Genomic DNA, 22,748 nt, shown 5'->3' on the forward strand with positions numbered 1-22,748 from the left:
TACCTTTTCTTGAATGTAATATACCATTTCTGGAAAAGATGGCATCTGCTTAGAAGCACTTTCCTTTTTATTTCTACCAGGAAGACATCGTAATACGCGCTGTGCTTCACCATGGACTTCTTCTCGTCTTTTAGATGGACAAATAAGAAGTAAAAATTAAATTTTAACACCTGCAGAGTCATCACTTGAAGAATGAAAACAGAAATTTTATTTGACAGCTAGGATTCTAACAAAATGTCTTGAGTATATTCTTGGCTATATAAGCAATAAATAAAAAGTAATGTAAGAAATTATATCCTTTTCATAACAGTGATATCTGCTGAGTCACTTGGCTTGCATCATTAACAAGACTAATTACAACTCATTATGTAAATTTCTATTTGCATGTTTACTCTTATTAAAACTAAGTCACAAACAACTATAACATACATTAAAAATCATTAGAGAATCCTGTGTTCTGTATTCCCACCTCAATTCTGACTCCTCTTGGTAGTTTGTCTACAATTCTACAAAACTGGCAAATGCATAGCACTAGTAATCTCTTTCAGAACACCTAGAAACTGCCTTCACAGCTTTGCTTCCACACCACACAAGTCTTCTGAAGTCCTTAGCTACCTCTGGGCTGTCCTCAATTCCTAACAGGGTCTAATAAATAGCAGACCGGATGGAAATGACCAGGCTGAGCCTCACACTGTCAGGAGTTCTCATTTCAACAGAACAAATTTTATTAAACTAAAAAGGGAAAATACTGAATCAGTCATGTTTTGGGGTGTGTGTGTGTGTGTGTGTGTGTGTGTGTGTGTGTGGTGTAAATAAAAATACTGGCTAAGGTTTGTCTAAGTTCTTGGATTGAAATCTTGTTCTAACATCAATTGCTACATTAGCTCAAAATCCCTAAGCAATCTGGCATGTAGTTGGAAAGGGAGAAAAAGAGGGGTAGGAGGTGGGGTGGGGAAAGGTCAACAAAATCAAGATTAACAATCCGAAACCAGTGGTGCCAAACTGAAATGTAAATAAATAAGGAGAAAAATCAAGATCAGAAATCAGGAGTAAAGGATCTGTAAAATATCAAACAAAGAAATCATATCAATATGAACTGAAGATGAACAGTAAAGGCAAAAAGCTGAACTCATTAAAATTCTCAAACAGTTATCAAGTAACTCACTGATAAGTGGATATTAGCCCAGAAACTTAGGATACCCAAGATATAAGATACAACTTGCCAAACGCATGAAATTCAAGAAGAACGAAGACCAAAGTGTGGACACTTTACCCTTTCTTAGAAATGGGAACAAAACACCCATGGAAGGAGTTACAGAGACAAAACTTGGAGCTGTGATGAAAGGATGGACCATCTAGTGATTGCCATATGCAGGGAGCCATCCCATAATCAGCTTCCAAATGCTGACACCACTGCATACACTAGCAAGATTTTGCTGAAAGGACCCAGATATAGCTCTCTCTTGTGAGACTATGCCGGGGCCTAGCAAACACAGAAGTGGATGCTCACAGTCAGCTATTGGATGGGTCACACGGCCCCCAATGGAGGAGCTAGAGAATTTACCCAAGGAGCTAAAGGGAACTGCAACCCTATAGGTGGAACAACAATATGAACTAACCAGTACTCGGGAGCTCTTGTCTTTAGCTGCATATGTATCAAAAAATGGCCTAGTCGGCCATCACTGCAAAGAGAGGCCCATTGGACTTGCAAACTTTATATGCCCCAGTACAGGGGAACGCCAGGGCCAAAAAGTGGGTGGGTAGGGGATTGGGGGGGGGGTATGGGGGACCTTTGGGATAGCATTGAAAATGTAAACGAGGAAAATACCTAATTTAAAAAAAAAAAGTAACTTCTTGTTATTTTTTAAACAGACCTCAGAGTTTATAGAAAGGATATGCAAGTGATAAAAGGAAGCTTAATTTTATTTAGAGCTTCATCATAAATGTGGCTTTAAAATACAGTAATCTAATTTAAAAGGAATAACCACATATTATGGCAGATATCAGAGTACTTCACACATCTTAAGATGTCACTGACTAGGGGTTGGTGATATGGCTCTGCGGTAAAGACTGGCTGCTCTTTCAAAGTTCCTGAGTTCAAATGTCAGCATACCCACCATGGTGGCTTATGACCATCTCTGCCCTTTCTAGCATACAGGTGTACGTGCAGACAGAGTAAGCATACATTAAAAAACAAATACATAAATTAAAAAATTATAAGATATGCCATTGACTATAAAACAGAAAACAGGACCCTTAAGAATTATTTGTAAATGCACACGTATATTTTACTGTATTTACATATGATTTAAAATTCTGAAATATATAAATGAAAAAAGATGCCTTAATTAGTATAGATAGTAGCACATTGGTCTCATTAAAAATATACCTCAGAATTGTCATAATATAATTCACTAACAAGTTAAAAAATATATATATATACTTAATTTTTAAATATTGGTATATTAGACATAAAATGATATTCCATCAACAACATGAAATATTAAATATGTATTGATCAATAACATTAATTCTTTTTGCTCCTACAGAGGAACTATATGGATAAATATATATATATATGTATATATATACATATATATAATACTTATACAATTATAAGGTTTTATTTACATTTGACTAATTAGAATTTTCGATTCATACTATCTATGTCATATATTATAGATATACTTATAATTCAATATATAAGTATAGAGTTATATTAATTGCAGGTTACCTGAAGGGGTTTACTTTGAATTCCTTAATAAATTACTTCTAAATTTCATAAGCCAACTTTGAAACCAATATAAATTTGAGTAATTTTAAAATATTCTTAAAATTAACCCAACAACCAACATAAATTTTACTACTTTTAAAATATACTTAAAGGTAACACAAATTCAAATTGACAGCTTTTGAAACTTACGGGTCTCCTGCAGCTAGTAGGAGCAAGTATCTGGAAGGTATATGATCTGAGGGAAACACCGTGCTGGCAAATTTCACTGCAACTTGCCGAACTTGAACTTCAGGCTATTGGACATACACAAAAAGACATCCACTCACACACCCCAAAAAAGAATTTAATTATCAGCATCTCAATTCAGTCATAAGTCAAGCTAATTGTATATCATTCAAATTTAACATATCAATAAATATACACGAAAAAAATAAAAATCATTTGTTCAAGAACTCTCTTTTGATGGAATAGGAAATGCTGGCTATTAAACCCAGGACCTCACAATTGTTATATACAAGGTCTACCACTTAGTCCTGTTCAAGATCTGCTTAGAAGTATTTGACATTATGTAATGAGCTCTTTTATGACTTACAAGAATCCTGCAAACAAACCAAAGATCTACAAAGACCCTAGCTACAAAGGATCTCTGTATATACACATCTCCAGTGCAAACATGGAGGGAGGCACAGTCACTGTGAGGTTTTTCATCACTACCCTCATCTCCCCAGCTCACAAGTGAAATTCAAATGTTTTACCAGGGACATAATCTGACCTTATTTACTATAATTTTGAAACAAAAATATCTCTATCATTCTCAGATTTGTTCTGAAGTTAACACTGACTTCAGATCAGAAATTCAACAATGCAAATATATTCACTTTGATTAAAAATTTATGAAGTTGGCCAGTTTTTAATTTTACTGATGCTAATGGCTTACTTTTACGTAGCTTCCCTAAATATATTCCTCCAGCCACAAACCTAAGTGAAATATGTGAGAAATTTAAAAACATATGCCTTATTCTTTTAGAATTCATGCTATCTACATTCCCTGTGTTAAAAAAAGAAGAATGATATTAAAGACTAGTTTAAATTAAACAATTTAATCTAAGGTTTGGTTTAAAAGTAGTCTATGAGAAAAAAATTTATCTTTGTCTTGGTAATACTACTACTTGATTGCATTTATGTGAGTATAAACAGCATCTACAAGCATTATGCGTACATCACTCTTGCTCGTAAAGTTTTCTGGAAAAATTTTATGTATTCTAATGAGTGTCCAGATAGGTCTAAGAATTTGCTATGAAATAAGACCATGAAGCACACAAACAAGACACCAAGAGCATATAGGACAAGACTCACATATACATACAGCAAGCTCTAAACACATACAATGGTACAATTTGCTCTTCATAATTCAGTGGCACCAGATGCTTTTCTGACTATCTTAATAATTCCATCACATGAATATATCATGGTGGTCTAATTTTTTAAAAAATACATTTGTTTATCTCACCAGTATATTCTAATAATTACCTCTTCCAATTTCCTCTATCTCTAATAATGGAAGAAAAAGAACTAAGGCAAACATTCAATAATGTTTTATTATCTATTACAGGTTATATGTACATATAACATATACATATATGTTACAAATAACATAACACACATATACATATAACCTGTAATATATACCTAATATGAATACATATAGTTTGTAATAAATATGTATTATATACTACACATACACACTGTCGATATCCAAAACGCCTACAAATATTCCCTTGAAAAGCAAATCGGAAAGTGAAGGAAGGGCATGTCTGATGGATGGCACTAGGCTTCTTCTTACAGACTCATCTTGACAAATGCGATTTGTCTAACAGTGGTACCACAGATCTCTTATGGCAGTGTTCAGCTACCAGTTATGACAAAAAACTTTCAGCTTGGAAAACACAGCATGAAGATTAGTTTTCCCACATAGAGGCTTAAATATAAGTCCTTACGCATACTTTGACCCAAAACCACATTTCCATCATGAAGAATTTAAATGATCAAAGTCATAAATGCAAACCAGCAAATATACCTCTTAATAATCAAAATTTTACTGGAAAAAAAAAATTCAAGCCGGGCGTGGTGGCGCACACCTTTAATCCCAGCACTTGGGAGGAAGAGGTAGGCAGATTTCTGAGTTCAAGGCCAGCCTGATCTACAGAGTGAGTTCCAGGACAGCCAGGGCTACACAGCGAAACCCTGTCTCGAAAAAAACAAAAAAACAAAACAAACAAAACCAAAAAAAAAAAAAAAAAAAAAAAACAATTCAAATTTCCTTCTAAACACTATACAATATGGCAATAAGCTCAGTAGAAGTGTATTTGCATTTGTATTTGTATTTGAGCAAGACCCTGGGTTCAATCCTCACAATTATAAAATAATTAGAAAGTAGTACTGTCATATGCAGCAACATGAATGGACTAGAAAACAGGTTAAATAGGCACAGAAAAACAAATGCCACTCTATCTCACTCCATATCTCTCAGACTTCTATCGAGTCTAGGACAACTTTCTAAGAAAGTTGATCTCAAAGAAACTGAAAATGGACCAGTTTACAGATAAAGAAGAGGACAGGGAAAGATCAGAAAAGGTAGGTCCACAAATAAGTTAGATACAAAAAATTAAGTTCTGGTGTCCTAGTGTATAAAAGAATAACTACAGATGCTAAAGTATATTGCATATTTAAAAGAAAACCAGAAAGGGGATTTTTCATTTATCCTGATTGGAATGGTATATAATTGTACACATTTACTGAAAATGATACTCTTTATGTATAATTTATATTTATCAACAAAAAAGTAAATGTAAAATATATATACGACTTACCTTTATTAAGTATGAAGCTACAAGTGCCTCCATTAAAGTTCTCTGTGCTCCTTCTAAGGTACTGTAAGCTCCAACCATCATAGATAACGCTTCCTGAATAGCAAGCCGAGTCTCCGGTTCTTCCTGTGAAGACAGTAAAATGGTGTTTTCCTCCCTGCTGACTTCTAGGAACATACCCATGAAGGAGTGTATACACTGTTTCCCTACCTTACAGAGGGCTTCAAAGAGCTGCTGCACAAGAGCTATATCCTTAGTGAATAAATGGGGCATTCGACTGTAAGAGAATGTAAGATATCATTAGCATAAATCTTCATGGGATGAAAAGGAGCGAAAAAGAAACTATATATAGAAACATTCCTCAACTCACTCTTTCACAACTCTAAATACAATGTCAGTATCATTAGCTAACTTTCTCCAGGAGCCAAATATTTTGTAAAGTGATTATTTAACTTTTCAATTATATAATCCTCATTAACATATGTTTTCAAGATATTCCTTCTATAATATTCCAAATACTCAGTTAACATTCCTAATTTTAATGTGAAGAGATAATAAATTACAAATTAAATGAAAATCTGTCATAGTAAGAGGTTTTGCTACTTTTTGCTAATAGAGATAAGGACAGAGTTTGTGACAATCCTGTGCTGTAAACTGATCTTGAGTGACTTTCCTCTGAACCCTGAAGCTTCTTTCCCTCACAGCCTGTGTGTGAAGCCAAAGCATCATATGGGACCACTGAAAACATTTCATCTCTTTTCCCTCTAGTATGAAGTGAAGAAAGATGACACCAGAAGGAATTGGAATGAAGAAATCATATTGAGCAGAGGGAAATAGATATATCTTTGAAAACAGGATCATTCATGTTCATAATATCAGACAGCATTATAAGATTTAGTGATAAAAAGCAACAGGAACACTTAAGGTTAATTAGATGTCTAGATTGTAATCCCTTATGCAACCATAATGGTGACCTATTTTGACACAATTAAGTTTAAAAGCTAATTTCAAGACTAAATTTAAGACTGTATTTTCAAATGTAAACTTAAATGATTTATATCCTTTCTAAAAAAAAAGAAGACATTAGCTTATTGCCATAAAATACATTTCTTGTTGGAATCATAGCAAATTATTCTCCATCTATTAATACCAGATAAATTTTTCTCAATTACCAACAGGTGTCTCCCACAGAAAAAAAGCAAAAATGGAAGAAAAAACTTTACTCACCTGGAGAGTTTCCCAACAGCTGAATATGCCATTGACAGTAGTTTAGGGTCCTTAAAATTTTTAGAAAGGAACAAAAATCACACACAAAAAAATGCAATAAACAGCAAACCCCTTTGCCACAACAACATTTGTTATTTGACTTCTCAATCACAGTGTCCTACATAATAATGCCATCAAAACAACAAAACATCCAAACCCAGAACAAAAGAGCACACAAACAAAATCCTTAATTCACTCCAAATACACTGGTCACAAGTGAAAGATTTCTCTTATCTTGCACTAGCTTCATGTTATTTTCAATACCATGTATCCTGTCAACAGCAAATTAATTACCAATACACTTGACTTATTGGGAAATTTATCCCTGCTCTGACAAACTATTATCTTAACTTCCCCCAACAAAACTGTAATAAGCATTAGTACAATTACCTAAACACCTGTAATAAAATAAATGGCTTCTTTTCATTTCTTATACTGTTAACAAATTACTGAGATCATAGTCATTATGGAAATTAGTGGCCTCCACCTAAGATACACAGCTTTACAGTGTCACAAACACTGAGAATCAGCATTACTCAGAACACAGTAAAACTCCTGTAAGATCAATCTTGTCCATTTAACCTAGAATTCAGCATCCAATAACTGAACACCCACTTATTGACACATCTGTTGGGAAGGTTTGTAAATGATACTTGGAAGTAAGACTAGATTCTGTGTTTTATCTGGAATGGGTCAGGCATGTCCAACATATTAACAGGATTGTCATCTAACGTGTGCAATTGAGTTACAAGAAGAGGGGAGGGAGGGAGGGAGGGAGGGAGGGAGGGAGGGAGGGAGGGAGGGAGGGAGGGAGGGAGGGAAACACATACACACGTTTTAAGTCAGTTTATAATTTTGGGTTACCCTACATACATACCTATCATAAGCCACAGGGCTGAACCCACCCTAAAACTTATTTTGCAATATAGTTTCTCTCCAAAAATTCCAAAGCATTTTTATTTCTACCAGTCATTCTAAAGCACATGATTATCTCTTAATCTATGCCATAAATAATGTTAAAATGTATTAGACCCTAAAGGAAAAAAGTGGCCAAGTAGGGATGGTGCACGCCTTTAATCCCAACATTTGGGAGGCAGAGACAGGTAAATCTCTGAGTTCAAGGCCAGCTAGGTGTACAAGCAAGTTCCAGGACAGTCAGGGTTCAAAAACAACACAAAAAATTTACTATGCTTTAAAAAACAGGCAAGCCCGGCGTGGTGGTGCACACCTTTAATCCCAGCACTTGGGAGGCAGAGGCAGGTGGATTTCTGAGTTTGAGGCCAGCCTGGTCTACACAGAGAAACCCTGTCTCAAAAAAACAAAAACAAAAACAAAAACAGGCAAGCATTATTCAATGAAAGAAAAAAGCTAGATCCCAAATTGTGTAAACAAATCAACAGTTTTAATCTGTAATACCTAACTAATGTGTCCTGCCTATGCTAAACAACTTTGCTAAGTCATTTCATTTTCAGAATAATACAATAAGGTAATTTATCCTTTTTTCTGACAAACTAGAGTCCAAATAACTTGAGCAGCTCGTCAAAGAATAGACCTAGGACGCAAATTCAACTCTAGCTTTAGATATTTATCTCCCTGTACTGCAAAGATGGACCCATGTTTAACTAAGCCTGAGAAAGTCAATGTTAGCTAGACTTAATACTTTATTGATTTAGCATATTATCAAGATATTTAAGATATTGTGAAAAAATAGCAAAGAAAATCAGATATTGGAAACCTACAATCCAAGAAATCCTACCACTTAACTTATAGAATCAAACTTTACTGAATGTATGTATTTTGATAAAATTGTAAATTGGTAAAATCTGAGCCCCTTAAGAATTAACACTATTTCCTACTATAAGTCAACTCTAAATAGTTCCATATAGAAATAAAACATAAAATTGTTTTAATTTCAATTTCACATAGGACATACATGTATCATAAAATGTATTCGCTGCCATACATGGTTTAAAGTAATGGCATCCTTAAAGATGTTATCAGTTTTAACAACCATTTTTTAAAAGACAAAAAAATTGCAATAGTATATAAAATTGTCACTTCAAATAAAAATGTTAAGAAACAAAGGTCAATGTCAAACATTTATCAATGGATGGGCCTGGAAGATTTATCACATTAAATAATTAAATGGTAAAATTTAAAACAAGTCACTTACCTCTTTATATTCATTTATTAGCTTAGTGAGACCATTCAAAAGCATAGGACCTAGTGGTTTAATCTTGATTTCTGGGCAACTTGAAACAAAAACAAAAATCAAGATATCTTTTCAGAAGATCATTTAAAATATTAGCAATAAATGAAGCTGAACAATATTTAAGAAGTGACTCTTTCTGGAGATTAGATAAACAACTCAACAATAAAAGCTTGTGCTGCTCGCTTCATAGAACCCAGGTGTTATTCAGCACCTACACTGGGCAATTTACAAACTCTTCACAGGCTGCCACTCCAGCTCCAGGAAACTCCACAATTTCTTCTGGACTCTGCAGGAACCACAACATACGTGTACACGCCCACACAGACACATCCATATACACACCATTTTAAATGAGAAAAAATAAATCTAAAAGAATGGAATCCCTCTTGCATAAACAAAAATTTATTTTTAGGAAAGCTGGATAGAAAAATACCTGAAACTTGATTACTCTAAATAATGAATAGTTAATTAGCTTTAAAAATAAAACAAAACTTACGTTAAACAAATGTGATGTACAAATTGCAGGGACAGTGTTCTTAACTTTGAGTTTGTATTTGTACCAAAAAGTCCATCATATACCACCTATGTAAAATGAACAAAGTCAAAGATACCAATTAACAAATAACAATCTGGCATTTTCAAATAACAGTCAAGATTCAATAACAAACCTCTGCACTACACCATGCTCCTCAAAACTAATTTAATTTCTATATTGAATATAATAGCTGACCACTTTCAAAAGCTAAAATATTATTTATATACGCAACAATGATAATATAAGTTAGGAATTTATCAAGTTTTTCAGTTTCAGAATACTCACTCAGCTAAGATCACTTGTTAAATATACCTTCATTTACTACCACCAAAAGAAAATGAAGCCATGGCTGAGAGATAAAAATCCCCTGTGCCAATAGACAGAAAAGCACATAATTGGAGGTCAGCGGACAAGTCATTGGAATCCATTCTCATTCTATTATGTGGGTTCCAAGGATCAAACTCAGGTTTCTTGAGTGTGACAGCAAGCTCCTTTACCTTACAAGCCGTGGTTTTGGCCCCTTCTTTTTCTTTTGTTCTTTTTAACAAAAATTTTAACACCTCCCTCATAGCAATATTCCAAAGACTAAAATAATGGGTGAAGCTTAGAGTACAGAAGCTGGTACTCTTGTTATGTTCTCAGTAAATGGTGAATAGTTAGGTTTTTTTCCCTTCTGGTCCCATCTCTAGCCACCCCTTCCCCCACATCTTGTCTGTGAATAAAAGCTCAAATACAGTTTTCATGGCTAGGTCTCTCTCATGCTGCTGCTTCTACCCATACCCAGCACAGACTCCCCTCTCCCATAATAAACACCTCCACATGTCCTGTTATTCACTAAAGCGTGCCACTGTATCTAGTGTTCCAGATCCCACCTCTCTTTCCACTGAACACACTCTTCTTTGTGCTCTCACTATCTGGTGGGCATCAGCTTCTACTGCAGTACCTCTCCAGTCTATGGCTTGGTGTTTATGTGTCCATTTCATTCTTCTAGGTGATAAAGGCTTTAATTTTCTGTCCCCAGATTCCCTGCATAGCATAGCAGTAAGACCACTCTGACTCTGGGGTACAACAGGATATCCAAAATGAGTTTCTGTGACAGTCTGGTGTTTACTGTGTTTTAGAAACCAGAAATCTTAAACCAGACCAATGCACTGAGTATTTACATATAAAACTGGTTAGAAATATATATATACATATATTTTATATATATACATACATACACATACACACATACACTGTGTGATACACTACAGTTTGCAATGTTATTTCAACAAACAAATATGCAAAGGAGAGGTGGAAAAACCAGTGTGCTGGGAGAGAGAGGAAGAACTAGAGATAGATGCAACAGTGATGACAGGTGTGGGAGAAGGCTGCAGTGGGCAGGAGAGCATGGCATTACTGAGTAAGGTAGGCAGGGTGGTGTGCAGCAGTCTGGAGCTCTCCAAGGCTCTGCTCTCAAACATGCGTGATCGCCCAGGCTCTGAACAACAGGATGTCCAAGATGGAGAATAGTTCATTTTCTGAACTGGGACTCCTTGAAAGATCCCCTGAGTCCATGCTGCTTCTGGAGGCCATGCTGGTACCTATGATCTGTGCTACACTTAAGAGACATGTTGGTGCTATCCATAGTCCTTGCTGCCATCCCAAGCCATGTCAATGCCCAAGGTCCACGTGGATCCCTATGGACTATGCTGCCACCTGGGGCCATGCTGATGTCTGTGGTCCTGCTGTTGGGGACCAGAAGAGGCACGTGTGCTGCCTGAAACCATGCTGATGTGTGTGGCCTGTGCTACTGAATGTTGATATCTATCTACGGCCCATGCTGCCATCGAAGGTCATACTGAGGTCCATGGTCTGTCCATGCTGCAGCCAAAGGTCATGTTGATGTCCATGTCTGTGTTGCCACTAAGGCCCATGATGGCAACCCTGGAAGTCTAAGATTCCTATCACAGATGACTGTAAAGGGCAAGGGAGCTTCTTTTGCAGTGGTATCGATCAATGACTGCAGACTCAGTTGAGAATGAGAGACATAGAAGGCTTCTATGATCTCTCTCCCCCACCTCATCCCCGCCAAAAAAAAAAACAGTCATTGAAAAAGACTCTTAAATAGTGGTGGAGATTCTGAAGCATAGCCCTTCACAGGTGATGGTTTTCGGGGAGGAGTGGAGGAGGACTATTTTCTTTAAGGGGCTGACCACTGGGAGGTTGATCATGCTTCAGTGAGTATATGAGCAATAAAAATTGGACTTGGTCTTTTTTTCTTCTTTGAGGGGTAAGGTCACAAAGGTATGGGAGGATGGACTTGGGAAAACTGGGAAGTGAAGATGACCAGGGTACATAATGTGAAACTCCCAAATAACCAATAAGTAGGAAAAAAAGATATCATAAGAAAGCTATGTACCAATATCTTTTTATGAACATTAATAGAAAAGATAAACACTCCTTACTCAACTAGTTAATAAGCCAACTTCACATCAGTTACTATACAGCATTACTGAATAAGACTGTTGACAGCACAGCAGGTAAAGGCACTTGCCATGCAAACCTAGCAACTGGAGTTCAATCCCAGGAGCCCACATAAAGGACTCCATTGAGGTGCTTTGTGATGTCCACAGATGCAACATAGCTCATGTACCTTTCTACTGATTAATAAGTCTTTTCAACGTAAATAGCTTTTGAAGATAAGGAAGTTTCACAGACAGAATCATCGCTATAATAATCCATGTCAACAGAATAGAAAAAGAAAATGCACGGTTGTTTCAATTTATACAGGTGTATAAAATTCTTCATCTTTACGTAATAAAGACATTCGGCCAGAAATAAAAAGAAACTACATCAACATTCTAAAAGTAATCTCTGAAGAAAGCAGAGGAAGATGGCCATTGAGTTAAGATCTTTCAAATCACCTTACAGACACAAAACTGTCCTCGGAAGAACTAAGGAAAGAGGGTGCCCACAGTGCCTGGTTTGATTGTAACTCAAAAACAAAAATGAAGAAGACAACAAGGAAACGGAGGAGGTGCAATGAAAAAGGCAAGAGAGAAGTACTTATTAGCTTCATTTTTCAACTAGAACCTGAAAAATATGGAGTTTAGAAAGCTTGCTTGCTTCAGGTAAGTCAAAGGGATTAAGTCCAGGCCTTAAAATCCAGTAACAGGCCCACAACCTCAAGAAGCCCAGGACTAATGCCATGATTAAATTATTAACTTCAGATTGAGCTACTGGAACTACAACTGAAAATCTTTATCAGCCCTGCAACCTCTAGCTGCACAGCAGGAAGCAGAATTCCATCAAGAGTCCCAAAGCTACTTTAAGATATCTTGGAGGTCAGTTCCATGGCCACAGTGGTAGAAATTAAAAGCTCCGTAACCACTACTCCTGATCTGGAGTATACTCTGGGTCTATTACACCTGTCCCAAAATAAGGCAAAGAAAGCCCTGACTGAGTCTAAGGAAAACCCAATTTTGCCTCACATCACTGCCATCCTAAATTTGGCCTCAAGTATACATCACAGCTTCCCAAGACTATGCAATTCCCTGTAGCTATCTGGCTTAAGTACATCATCAAAGGAATTCTGCTGTGAATGCTACCCAAAACTCAGGCAGCATAATATGGTATAATACCTCATTTGCTGTATAGAACAAAGCAGTCCACCCTAGACTTTGTTAGCTGATGGAGGCTCTTGGACAAGCCAATGCTAAAAAATCATATAAAGTCCAGCCCTATCACCTACTGCTGACTGCAGCAGTCTTGCACCACCAGTCCATCCACCTGAGCAAGAGCCAGACCACAACAATGTGGAGAACGCCCTTCCTTTAGTATTGTAAGTATCACTACCTTAACAGGGTGTGAGGCTTGGGAAATGACATTGTGACAGCACTAGTGGCCACAGGCATGGCACAGATGCATTAAGAGTCGTTTTCCCCCAGCTGACTAATTCAGACAGATACTTACATCCAACCATTGGAGTGAAGTCAGGGACCCCTGTGGTTAAGTTAGGAAAAGGCTGGAAGAAGGTGTGGAGGAAGGCGACCCTATAGGAAGACCAGAAGGTTCAACTAACCTGGACCCCTGAGATCCTCTCACTGAGCCACCAACTAGGCAGCATACACAAGCAGGTTTAAGGCCCCTGACACATATACAGCAGAGGACTGCCTGGTCAGGCCTCAGTGGGAGAAGATTCCTAACCCTCAAGAGACTTGAGGCCCCAGGGAATGGAGAGGCCTGGCCTGAGGGGCTAGTGGGGACAGGACATCCTCTTGAAGACAGTGGGGAAGAGGAATGGGTGAGGAATTTGTGGGAGGGCAGACCAGTAGGGGGGGGCAACAACTGGACTGTAAAAAATAAAAGCAACGGGGCTGGAGAGATGGCTCAGCGGTTAAGAGCACTGTCCTTCTGAAGGTACTGAGTTCAAATCCCAGCAACCACATGGTGGCTCACAACCATCCATAAGAGATCTGACACCCTCTCCTGGTGTGTCTGAAGACAGCTACAGTATACTTAGATATAATAATAAATAAATCTTAAAAAAAATAAAATAAAAAAAAGCAACTTCAACAACAACAACTAAAAGAGCGGCTTTTCACCATTATTCTTTCCAGAGCTTGGCAAAACCCCAATGTGCCTGAATGATAGGCTGATAGGTGTAGATGAGGAATCTGTCCTACCCTGGCCCCTGTAAAAGGCCTATAAAAGTCCATCACTATTAACTACTCTCCTGCTTCTTCCTGAGCAATACACAAAAGACTGTATATGGAATAAACCAATCTGAATTGTCTTCTACTATCAACGACAGCACACTAAGAGCAGACTTCCTAGTGTGTCTTGATCACTTTTCTGTTGCTGTGAAAAGACACCATGACAAGGCAAACTATTAAATAAAACACTTAATTGGGGGCTTACTCAGAGGCTGAGTCCATGACCATCATGACAGGGATCATAAAGGCAGGCAGATAGGCATGGCGCTGAAGCAGTTGCTGAGAGCTTACATATGATCCACAAGTTAGAGAGACAGACACAGAGAGGGAGAGAGAGGAAGGAGTGGGAGAAGAGAGAGGGAGACAGAGAAGAGAGAGGGAGAGGGAGACGGAGAAGAGAGGGGGAGAAAAAGGAAGGGGGGTGAGGGAAGAAGGAAAGGGAGGGGGAGGGAGAGACTGACTGACCAACTGACTGACTGGGCCCAGTATGGGCTTAAGAAATCTCAAAGCCCACCCCCAGAGTGACATATCTCCTCCAACAAGATTACACTTCTTAATCCTTTCCAAAACAGTCCCACCAATTAAGGATCAAGCACTCATTATATATGAGCTGAGGGGTCATTCAAACCACAACATAGTATAATGGCTAGTCTTGATTATAGACTTGACTGGAAAGAAAGGCTCTCACTGTTTCCATTAGATTAGCAAAAGAAGTCCCATAGACCCTCAAACATTACAGGCTACTGTCATTGCTCTCAATAACTCTTCAGAACTTGGCAGTAAGACCGTACGTATTGCTGAAGACACCACATACCTGAGTAACAAGGGCACGGCAAAAATCAAGCTTATAACAGACCTGCAAACTTCATCCCAACCAGAGAGCTTTTGTAAAACAGTGTTGTGCAAGCTACTGGGAAAGTAATCACGAATTGTGTCTAGCTATAAACCCAGCAAGCTACACATATGAACCCACTGTGGTTATGACAGCATGCACAAACCCTGTGCTAGCCAAAATGAGACCAAATCCCAGCAGAGAGAAGGGAGTTGAGCACACAATTCTACTCCTACCTGTGGAGCTATTAGCAATTATCAGCTGGTAGGAAAGGAGATGGTTTACTCAAGAGTAGAGAAGCAGTAGAGAATCTGGGGAGAGTTGGTGGAGTGAATATGATCAAAACACATTGTATGAAATTCTCAAAGAACTAATAAATAATTTTAAAGTAAATAATGGAGGCTCACAGCATGGAAGAGAAAATGTAAGTCATAAATCTAATTAAGGGACTAATATTCTGGATACAGACAGACTCCTTAATGTGAACAACAAAAACTTCAAAATTATACTTGAGAGAATGGGCAGAGAGGATAGCTTGAGCCAACACTTTGCTTCCCTATCCTCTTAACTTTGTATCATTTTTTTAAAAAATCCTCAAGACAGTTTGTCTTGCCTTAATATTTCTGGAAGTATAATAGTAGACTACTTGAGAGTAGCTGACTTAGCAGGAGCTACACTCTTGAGTAAACCATCTCCTCCTTCCCTAGCAGCTGTAAGTGCTAGGAAAGTCTTAAGTTAGAAACCAGGCTAAGCAAGGTAGCAAGACCCCCATCTGAAAAACAAACTAGAAGGGGAAAATGTTGAGGGGCGGGGGTTGGGGGGAAGGCAGCAGGGAGGGAGAAGGAGAGGAAGAGCACAATAAAAAAGCACACAACAAAGAAACACAGCATCATATTCACTAGGGAGACTACCGTCTCCTTAGGAAGCCCCTATGAAAACTAAGTGTTACTAAGGATATGGAGAAAGCCTGAATCACAAACAGGCAACAAGAAACCCAGCTCCGCAAACCCTGAAAACTACCGTACAGTCAGACAATTCAGAAGCAGGATTTATTCATAGAAGAATGGAGAACAAAGTTCCAAAAAGATACCTGAACATTCATGTTCATGACAGCATTATAAATGAAAACTAAAATGTAAAGCATGCCAGGATCCAAATAAATAAATGGGACATTTAGATTTGGAAAACAATGAACTCCTGACAAATGAATGCCATAGCAGACAGATCTCAATGACACTGTACTGAGTGAAACAAGCTAGTCACAAACAAATACTATTAGATTTCACATATAAGAAGTTCCTAGAGAACTGAAATTTCGAGACAAAAGCCAGAATAATGATTGCCAGGGGGGCAAAGGACAATGACAACATTTTATAAATACTGAGTTTCAGTTTCACAAGATGAAAAGAATTGTAGCAATGAAGTTTTTAAAGCCAGTGTAACTGTATTAAATAACTAAGACAGCAAATGTCAAGTACATTATATCACAATTTTAAACAAGAAAGAAACAATATAAATAAATTCGATTACCAGCGTTGAGGTAGACATAACTTGGTTAAAAATAAGATCTTTTTTGAAGGATTTAATACCCTTTACCCACCCAGTACCGACCCATCCACACTGTTTAATAATTTTCCACTACCAAGATACGTAGGTGTCAATACAGAAGACAGACTGAATGGGGGCCAGAAGATGAGGGAGAAAACGTCTGCAGTTACTAAATCCAGAAGCAACAGTGAGCTGATATCATCTGTAAGCACAGAAAGCAAAGACTCTGTGAAGACAAAGTCAAAGCTGCCCACTGCCTCTGATTTACATAACTATTTATGATGATAATATTTTTGAAGATACACACACACTAACTTGTTTGGTTTTTTATTTGTTTTGTTCTATCCTGTTGTTGTTTGTTTTGGTTTTGTTTGTTTTATACAGGGTCTCACTATGTAGTCCTGGCTGTCCTTGAAGTCACTCTACAGACCAGACTGGCCTTGAACTCACAGAGATCTGCCTGCCTCTGCCTCCCAAAAGCTGGGATTAAAGGCGTGCACACCATCCACCAGCATAAGTGTGGTTTCTTATGGTGCTGGGCAATCGCAGAAAACTAGTATGGATGAAGTTACCATCATATTTTCAAAGTACATTTTTATAAAATAATTTATACAGCTACAATTAAGATGAAATAAAACTTGTTAGTCGTGTTACATACATCAGCCTACTTCCTGAATATCCACTAATTCTTCTTTTTTTCCCGGTAATTAAAGCTATTTGTTCAAACCACTTTTCCTCTGCTAGACAATAAAGATTACCTGAATGTTAGCTGGGAACGTTTCAGCAGCTTGTCTAGAGCGCAGGAGATGAGGAACAATCTTTAACTTCACTCTAGTACTGACTGGGTCTCTTTTCAGCTCCGGCTTTAGAACTGCTCCCTAAGAAAAACATCTTTAGTTATAACAACATTTTAGAATTATTTGTGGCTTTTACTCTTTAGGGTACTGAAGATTCCTAGGTCCTGGAGAGAAGGCCTAGGAGTTTAAAAGCACTCGTTACTCTTGCAGAGGAACTGGGCTTGATTCCCAGGGCCCAAATGGTGGCTTACAAACAGCCATAACTTGAGTTTCAGGGAATTCAGTGCCTTCTTCTAGCCTCTGTGGGAAGCAGACACCCACATGGTAAGCACACAATACATACAGGCAAAATACTTATACACATAAAACAAAATATTTTTTTTATAAAATTGCTTTAATTACTTAAGATTCCAAAAGCTCTTATCAGTGTCACCTAATAGCAATTGTTATATTAAATAATACAACTGAGACATCTGTGTACTGACTGGTTTTGTGTGTCAACTTGACACAAGCTGGAGGTATCACAGAGAAAGGATCCTCCCTCAAGGAAATGCCTCCATGGGATCCATCTGTAAGGCATTTTCTCAATTAGTGATCAAGGAGGGAGGGCCCATTGTGGGTGGTGCCATCCCTGGGCTGGTAATCTTGGGTTCTATAAGAAAGCAATGTGAGCAAGCCAAGGGAGGCAAGCCAGTAAATATCATCTCTCCATGGACTCTGCATCAGCTCCTGCTTCCTGCCCTGTGTGAGTTCCAGTCCTGACTTCCTTTGGTGATGAACAGCAACGTGAATGTGTAAACTGAATAAACCCTTTCCTCCCCAACTTGCTTCTTGGTCACGATGTTTGTGCAGGAATAGAAAAACTGATTAAGACAATCTGAAACATCAATAAATTAATATATTTTAATAAGTAATATTTTTCTTTTAAAAGACAAACTTTTAAAAACTGCACTGAAGAACAGAATCATTTCTATTTTTTGGAAGTAACTAGAAAAGAACTGGGTTTTTCCATACTCTATTCTAATTGCTGTGGTAGCTCTTTTGCTTGATAGGTAAGTCCCAGCTTGCACAGACACACGGTGAGAAAGTAAGGATGATTTTTGTCCTTTTAAAAAGTAATTGTGGATCTTTGATTCTAAACCAAAACTTAATAAATAATGGTTTCTTAAAGGCTAATTGTAATTTGGAGTTTAAGCCAAATTGGTGAGCTCCGGCAGATGCGTTTAAATAAAATTCCACTGTCATACAGTTTGGATGGGGTCCTTAGGTTGTATGCTTTTGTAATACCACTGGCTATCTGGAAAATACTGTTTTACTGAGTTAAAAACATATCAGCATAAAATACCCCCAATGCATATTTTTTTAAAGTATTTCTTGCAACACCAGTCTCTTCAGGAAATATATTGCTAAGTTACTACGTCAATGAGTTCAAATTTCCTACAATTCTAATATTTCCTTATGAGGTCAACTTTTAACATTCCAAAAAGGAGGGGGGAAAAGTCACTTCAGTTTTCATTGATATGTTCTTTTTCTTTTGAGAGAAAAGGTCTGTCAAAATACCAGTCACAATATATATAGCTTATGTACCTATTCTTCAAGTAAAATAATTTCTAATGATTCATGGCGATATTAAGATAAAATACAATTACTCTACCTCCACTCTCCCTTTCTGACTCTCTCTCTCTCCTTCTTCATTTGTGTCCTCCTCTCCCATCTTATACCTCTCCCTCTCTTCTTCCTCCGTTAAGTATATGGTATGGTTTTGCTTTGATCTGTAGTATGAGCCCACACAATATATACCCACCACTCTGACATCAATGCAAATATCAACTTTAAAAAAAAAAACTGACAAATAACCTCGTCTTTACGGATCCTCTAAAAAGTTCTTTATGACTCCAAAGAGATCAACAGACTGTACTCTATTCAATAAATTCTTGCATGTTCTACACAAAGAATATGAGGCAGAGGGGAGTTGACTGATTAGCCAAATCTCTCCTTCTAACACATTTGTTTGTGTACAGACACTTAATGTTACAATCCAGGGGTCTCAATTCATTGTTCTTTCTGCTAAACCAATCTAATAATCTAAAGAACTATTAACTCCTACTTATGTTCTTAAAAGAAAGCAACAAAATACACAAATCACACTGTATGTTTTGGACTGGCACAGTGAAAAGACCTTATTAAGCAATGATCTTACTCTGAGGCTGCAGAAACAACCTTTTGTTCTAGATTCTAAGCCAGATAGTAGTAAACTATAACTCATAGATCACACATGGCCCATCATTTATTTCAACGAGGACTGAGACTTTAATAAATTGCTTTTATATTTTTTGCTTTTATATTTTTAAATGGAAAAAATTAAAGAAATAATATTTTGTAAACCATGAAAATTATATAACATCCAAGTATCAGTATTCACATTTTTACTGAAATATAACTATGTTCATTAAATTAAATACTGCCTATTGCTTCTTTCATGTTATAGAAACTGAGTAGTTATAGCCTCAAATACTTTAATGCCTCAAATGCCCAAAATAATTGCAGAAAGTCTGTGGATCCTTCATCTATATAATGTACTATCATTATTTATGTATCTACACTGAAAATACCAGATCTATTAAACTCACGTTTCAGGCGGTTAATTCATATAGACAAACATGGCTTAAAACTAGTAATTCAAAAAACATGGATTCAGCTTACAAACTAGGGAAAAAATAAACACAATTCATGTCAACACAATACTTTTTATGCTGACATGAGACTAAATCAAAGCAGCTTACCTCTTTTGTTTTCAGTGGTATATCCCCAAGGTACACCTTGTACATCTTATTAATGATGGCAGGGTTATTCCAGTCAATTAAGCTATGGAAGATTTCAAGAGAGATGGTTGAAATTATTTTTGTTCCTATTTCAATGATTAGGAAAATACCCTAATATTTGTCATCAAAGAAAAATGGCAGAAACACACCAAATGAATTGACAACTGATACTGTGGAAGAGAAGAAATGAAGGTGACTACTGTCAAACTTAGCTTTAAAAACTATAGCTCACCTGGGCGTGGTGGCGCATGCCTTTAATTCCAGCACTCGAGAGGCAGAGGCAGGCAGATTTCTGAGTTCGAGGCCAGCCTGGTCTACAGAGTGAGTTCCAGGACAGCCAGGGCTATACAGAGAAACCCTGTCTCAAAACAACAACAACAACAAAAAACCCACCAACTCCAGCTCACTCGTCTAGCTCTCCCTTCTTGACTCAACAGTTTACTGCTGCAATGGCCCAACTTGGCACTACTGGTGGAGGGAAAAAAAATTGAACAAAGTTCCTACCCAGGTGGGTTAGGGCTAACACCATGGAGCAACTCGCAGAGCACACATACACTTTACTTGTTCCAAACGCCCTTAGGTGGGTGGTGGATGCTTCTTTTTAACCATTCAGAATTTTAAAATGATAAACAACAAAATGGTTTTATGCTTCAAAAGCTCACACCCTAGGAAACTCTGAAGCGGCTGCATTTCTCCAGTTCTGTTCTGATTCCGGGCATTATGCAACCCTCATCTAACCCAATAGCTTCAATATCTAAATCTGAGAAGTCACAACGCCATTTGTCACAGAGATGCACCCCTATCTGGGGTCTATAAAGAAAAGGTGAGTTGGGATTTAGAGACTGGATAAGAAGTAAGTATCTATCCCACCATCACCAGCACAGTGGGCCTCACTCACCCATTTTACAAGCCTAATAGATCTTTGATTTCAGCTGACTGCTGACAGCTGGTCGCGCTGTCTTCTCTCTGACTCCTAACACTCACTCGCTCTGCTTTCCACTGATGCTGCATTTGTGTAACAACAGTGTCCTGCTGCTTAACTGCTTCTCTGATCCATCTCTCTCATCCACTGAGGAAAGATTGCACTATTCCTCTTATTTTGCTTTACCATTCTTTTTTAAGGTTTACTTTTCTGACTGTTTTGTTGTTGTTGTTGTTGTTGTTAACATTTTACTTGTTGGTTTTTTCAGACTGGGTCTCTCTATGTGGCTCTGGCTATCCTGGACTTACTTTTTAGACCAGGCTGGCCTTGAACTTCCAAAGATCTGCCTGCCTCTGCCTCTCCAGTGCTGTGATTAAAGGCCTGTGCCACCACCTGTCACCTGGCACTGTCTTTTCATTATGACAGCCACTGACTGTGGTGATATCCTTTTCCAGATTCTAATCACTTGACAGTACAGCTAGGAGGCAGAAAAAGAACAGAAACGATACAGAGATACCTGTACTTTGAGCTTTTCTTTTTTTTTTTTTTTTCCCACAAAATGGTAACCTATGTGTTCTCCCCACAGAATTTTATAATCTTAATGTAATTTTATGGTATATACTTTTTTTTATCCTAAAGAAAAATTAATTAAAATACACTAAGAATCACATTTAAGCTTCCAAAAACAAAATCTACAATATGATATAAAGAATAAGGCCAGTTCAAACTTAAAAATTTTGAAAGAAGAACTTTTTTAACACTCCAAAATTCATTCCTTTAAATGATACCAGAAATACTCTAAGTTATAAGCAATAAGAAAAAAATGAGAGACTACTCTACATGGGGATCCATCCCATAATCAGCCACCAAACCCAGACACTATTGCATATGCCAGCAAGATTTTGCTGAAGGGACCCTGATATAGCTGTCTCGTGTGAGGCTAGACTAGTGCCTGGCAAATACAGAAGTGGATGCTAACAGTCAGCTATTGGATGAAACACACAGGGCCCCCAATGGAGGAGCCCGAGAAAGTACCCAAGGAGCTGAAGGTGTCTGCAACCCTATAGGTGGAACAACAATATGCACTAACCAGTACCCCCCAGAGTTCATCTCTAGCTGCATTTGTAGCAGAAGATGGCCTAGTCAGAAGAGAGGCCCTTAAGTCTTACAAACTTTATATGCCCCAGTACAGGGGAACACCAGGGCCAAGAAGTGGGAGTGGGTGGGTAGGGGAGCAGGGCAGGGGGAGGGTATAGGGAACTTTAGGATAGCATTTGAAATGTAAATAAAGAAAATATCTATTTAAAAAAAAAAAAAAAAAGGCCAGGCATGGTAACGCACGCCTTTGATCCCAGCACTCGGGAGGCAGAGGCAGGAGGATTTCTGAATTCGAGGCCAGCCTGGTCTATAACATGAGTGCCAGGACAGCCAGGGCTATACAGAGAAACCCTGTCTCAGAAAAGGAAAGGGAAAGGGAAAGGGAAAGGGAAAGGGAAAGGGAAAGGGAAAGGGAAAG

At 37.8% G+C, this 22,748-nt stretch overlaps 1 protein-coding gene across 6 annotated transcripts in view; it reads right to left on the bottom strand.

The window, feature by feature from the left end:
• Nucleotides 1-22,748, bottom strand: part of Ecpas (Ecm29 proteasome adaptor and scaffold) — a 120,515-nt gene that overhangs the window by 46,842 nt on the left and 50,925 nt on the right. For all 6 annotated transcript variants that reach the window (XM_006537850.4, XM_006537848.4, NM_172381.3 and 3 more), the window contains 9 exons: nt 20,272-20,353; nt 17,450-17,569; nt 9,576-9,661; nt 9,041-9,119; nt 6,829-6,878; nt 5,812-5,878; nt 5,605-5,727; nt 2,924-3,027; nt 4-127 (listed from right to left, as the gene is read on the bottom strand). In XM_006537850.4, the coding sequence (XP_006537913.1) occupies nt 4-127; nt 2,924-3,027; nt 5,605-5,727; nt 5,812-5,878; nt 6,829-6,878; nt 9,041-9,119; nt 9,576-9,661; nt 17,450-17,569; nt 20,272-20,353 (835 nt within the window). The remainder of the gene's footprint in view (nt 1-3; nt 128-2,923; nt 3,028-5,604; nt 5,728-5,811; nt 5,879-6,828; nt 6,879-9,040; nt 9,120-9,575; nt 9,662-17,449; nt 17,570-20,271; nt 20,354-22,748) is intronic.

This window comes from Mus musculus, chromosome 4 (genome assembly GCF_000001635.26).
Source record: "Mus musculus strain C57BL/6J chromosome 4, GRCm38.p6 C57BL/6J".
In the NCBI taxonomy this organism is placed as follows: Eukaryota; Metazoa; Chordata; class Mammalia; order Rodentia; family Muridae; genus Mus; species Mus musculus.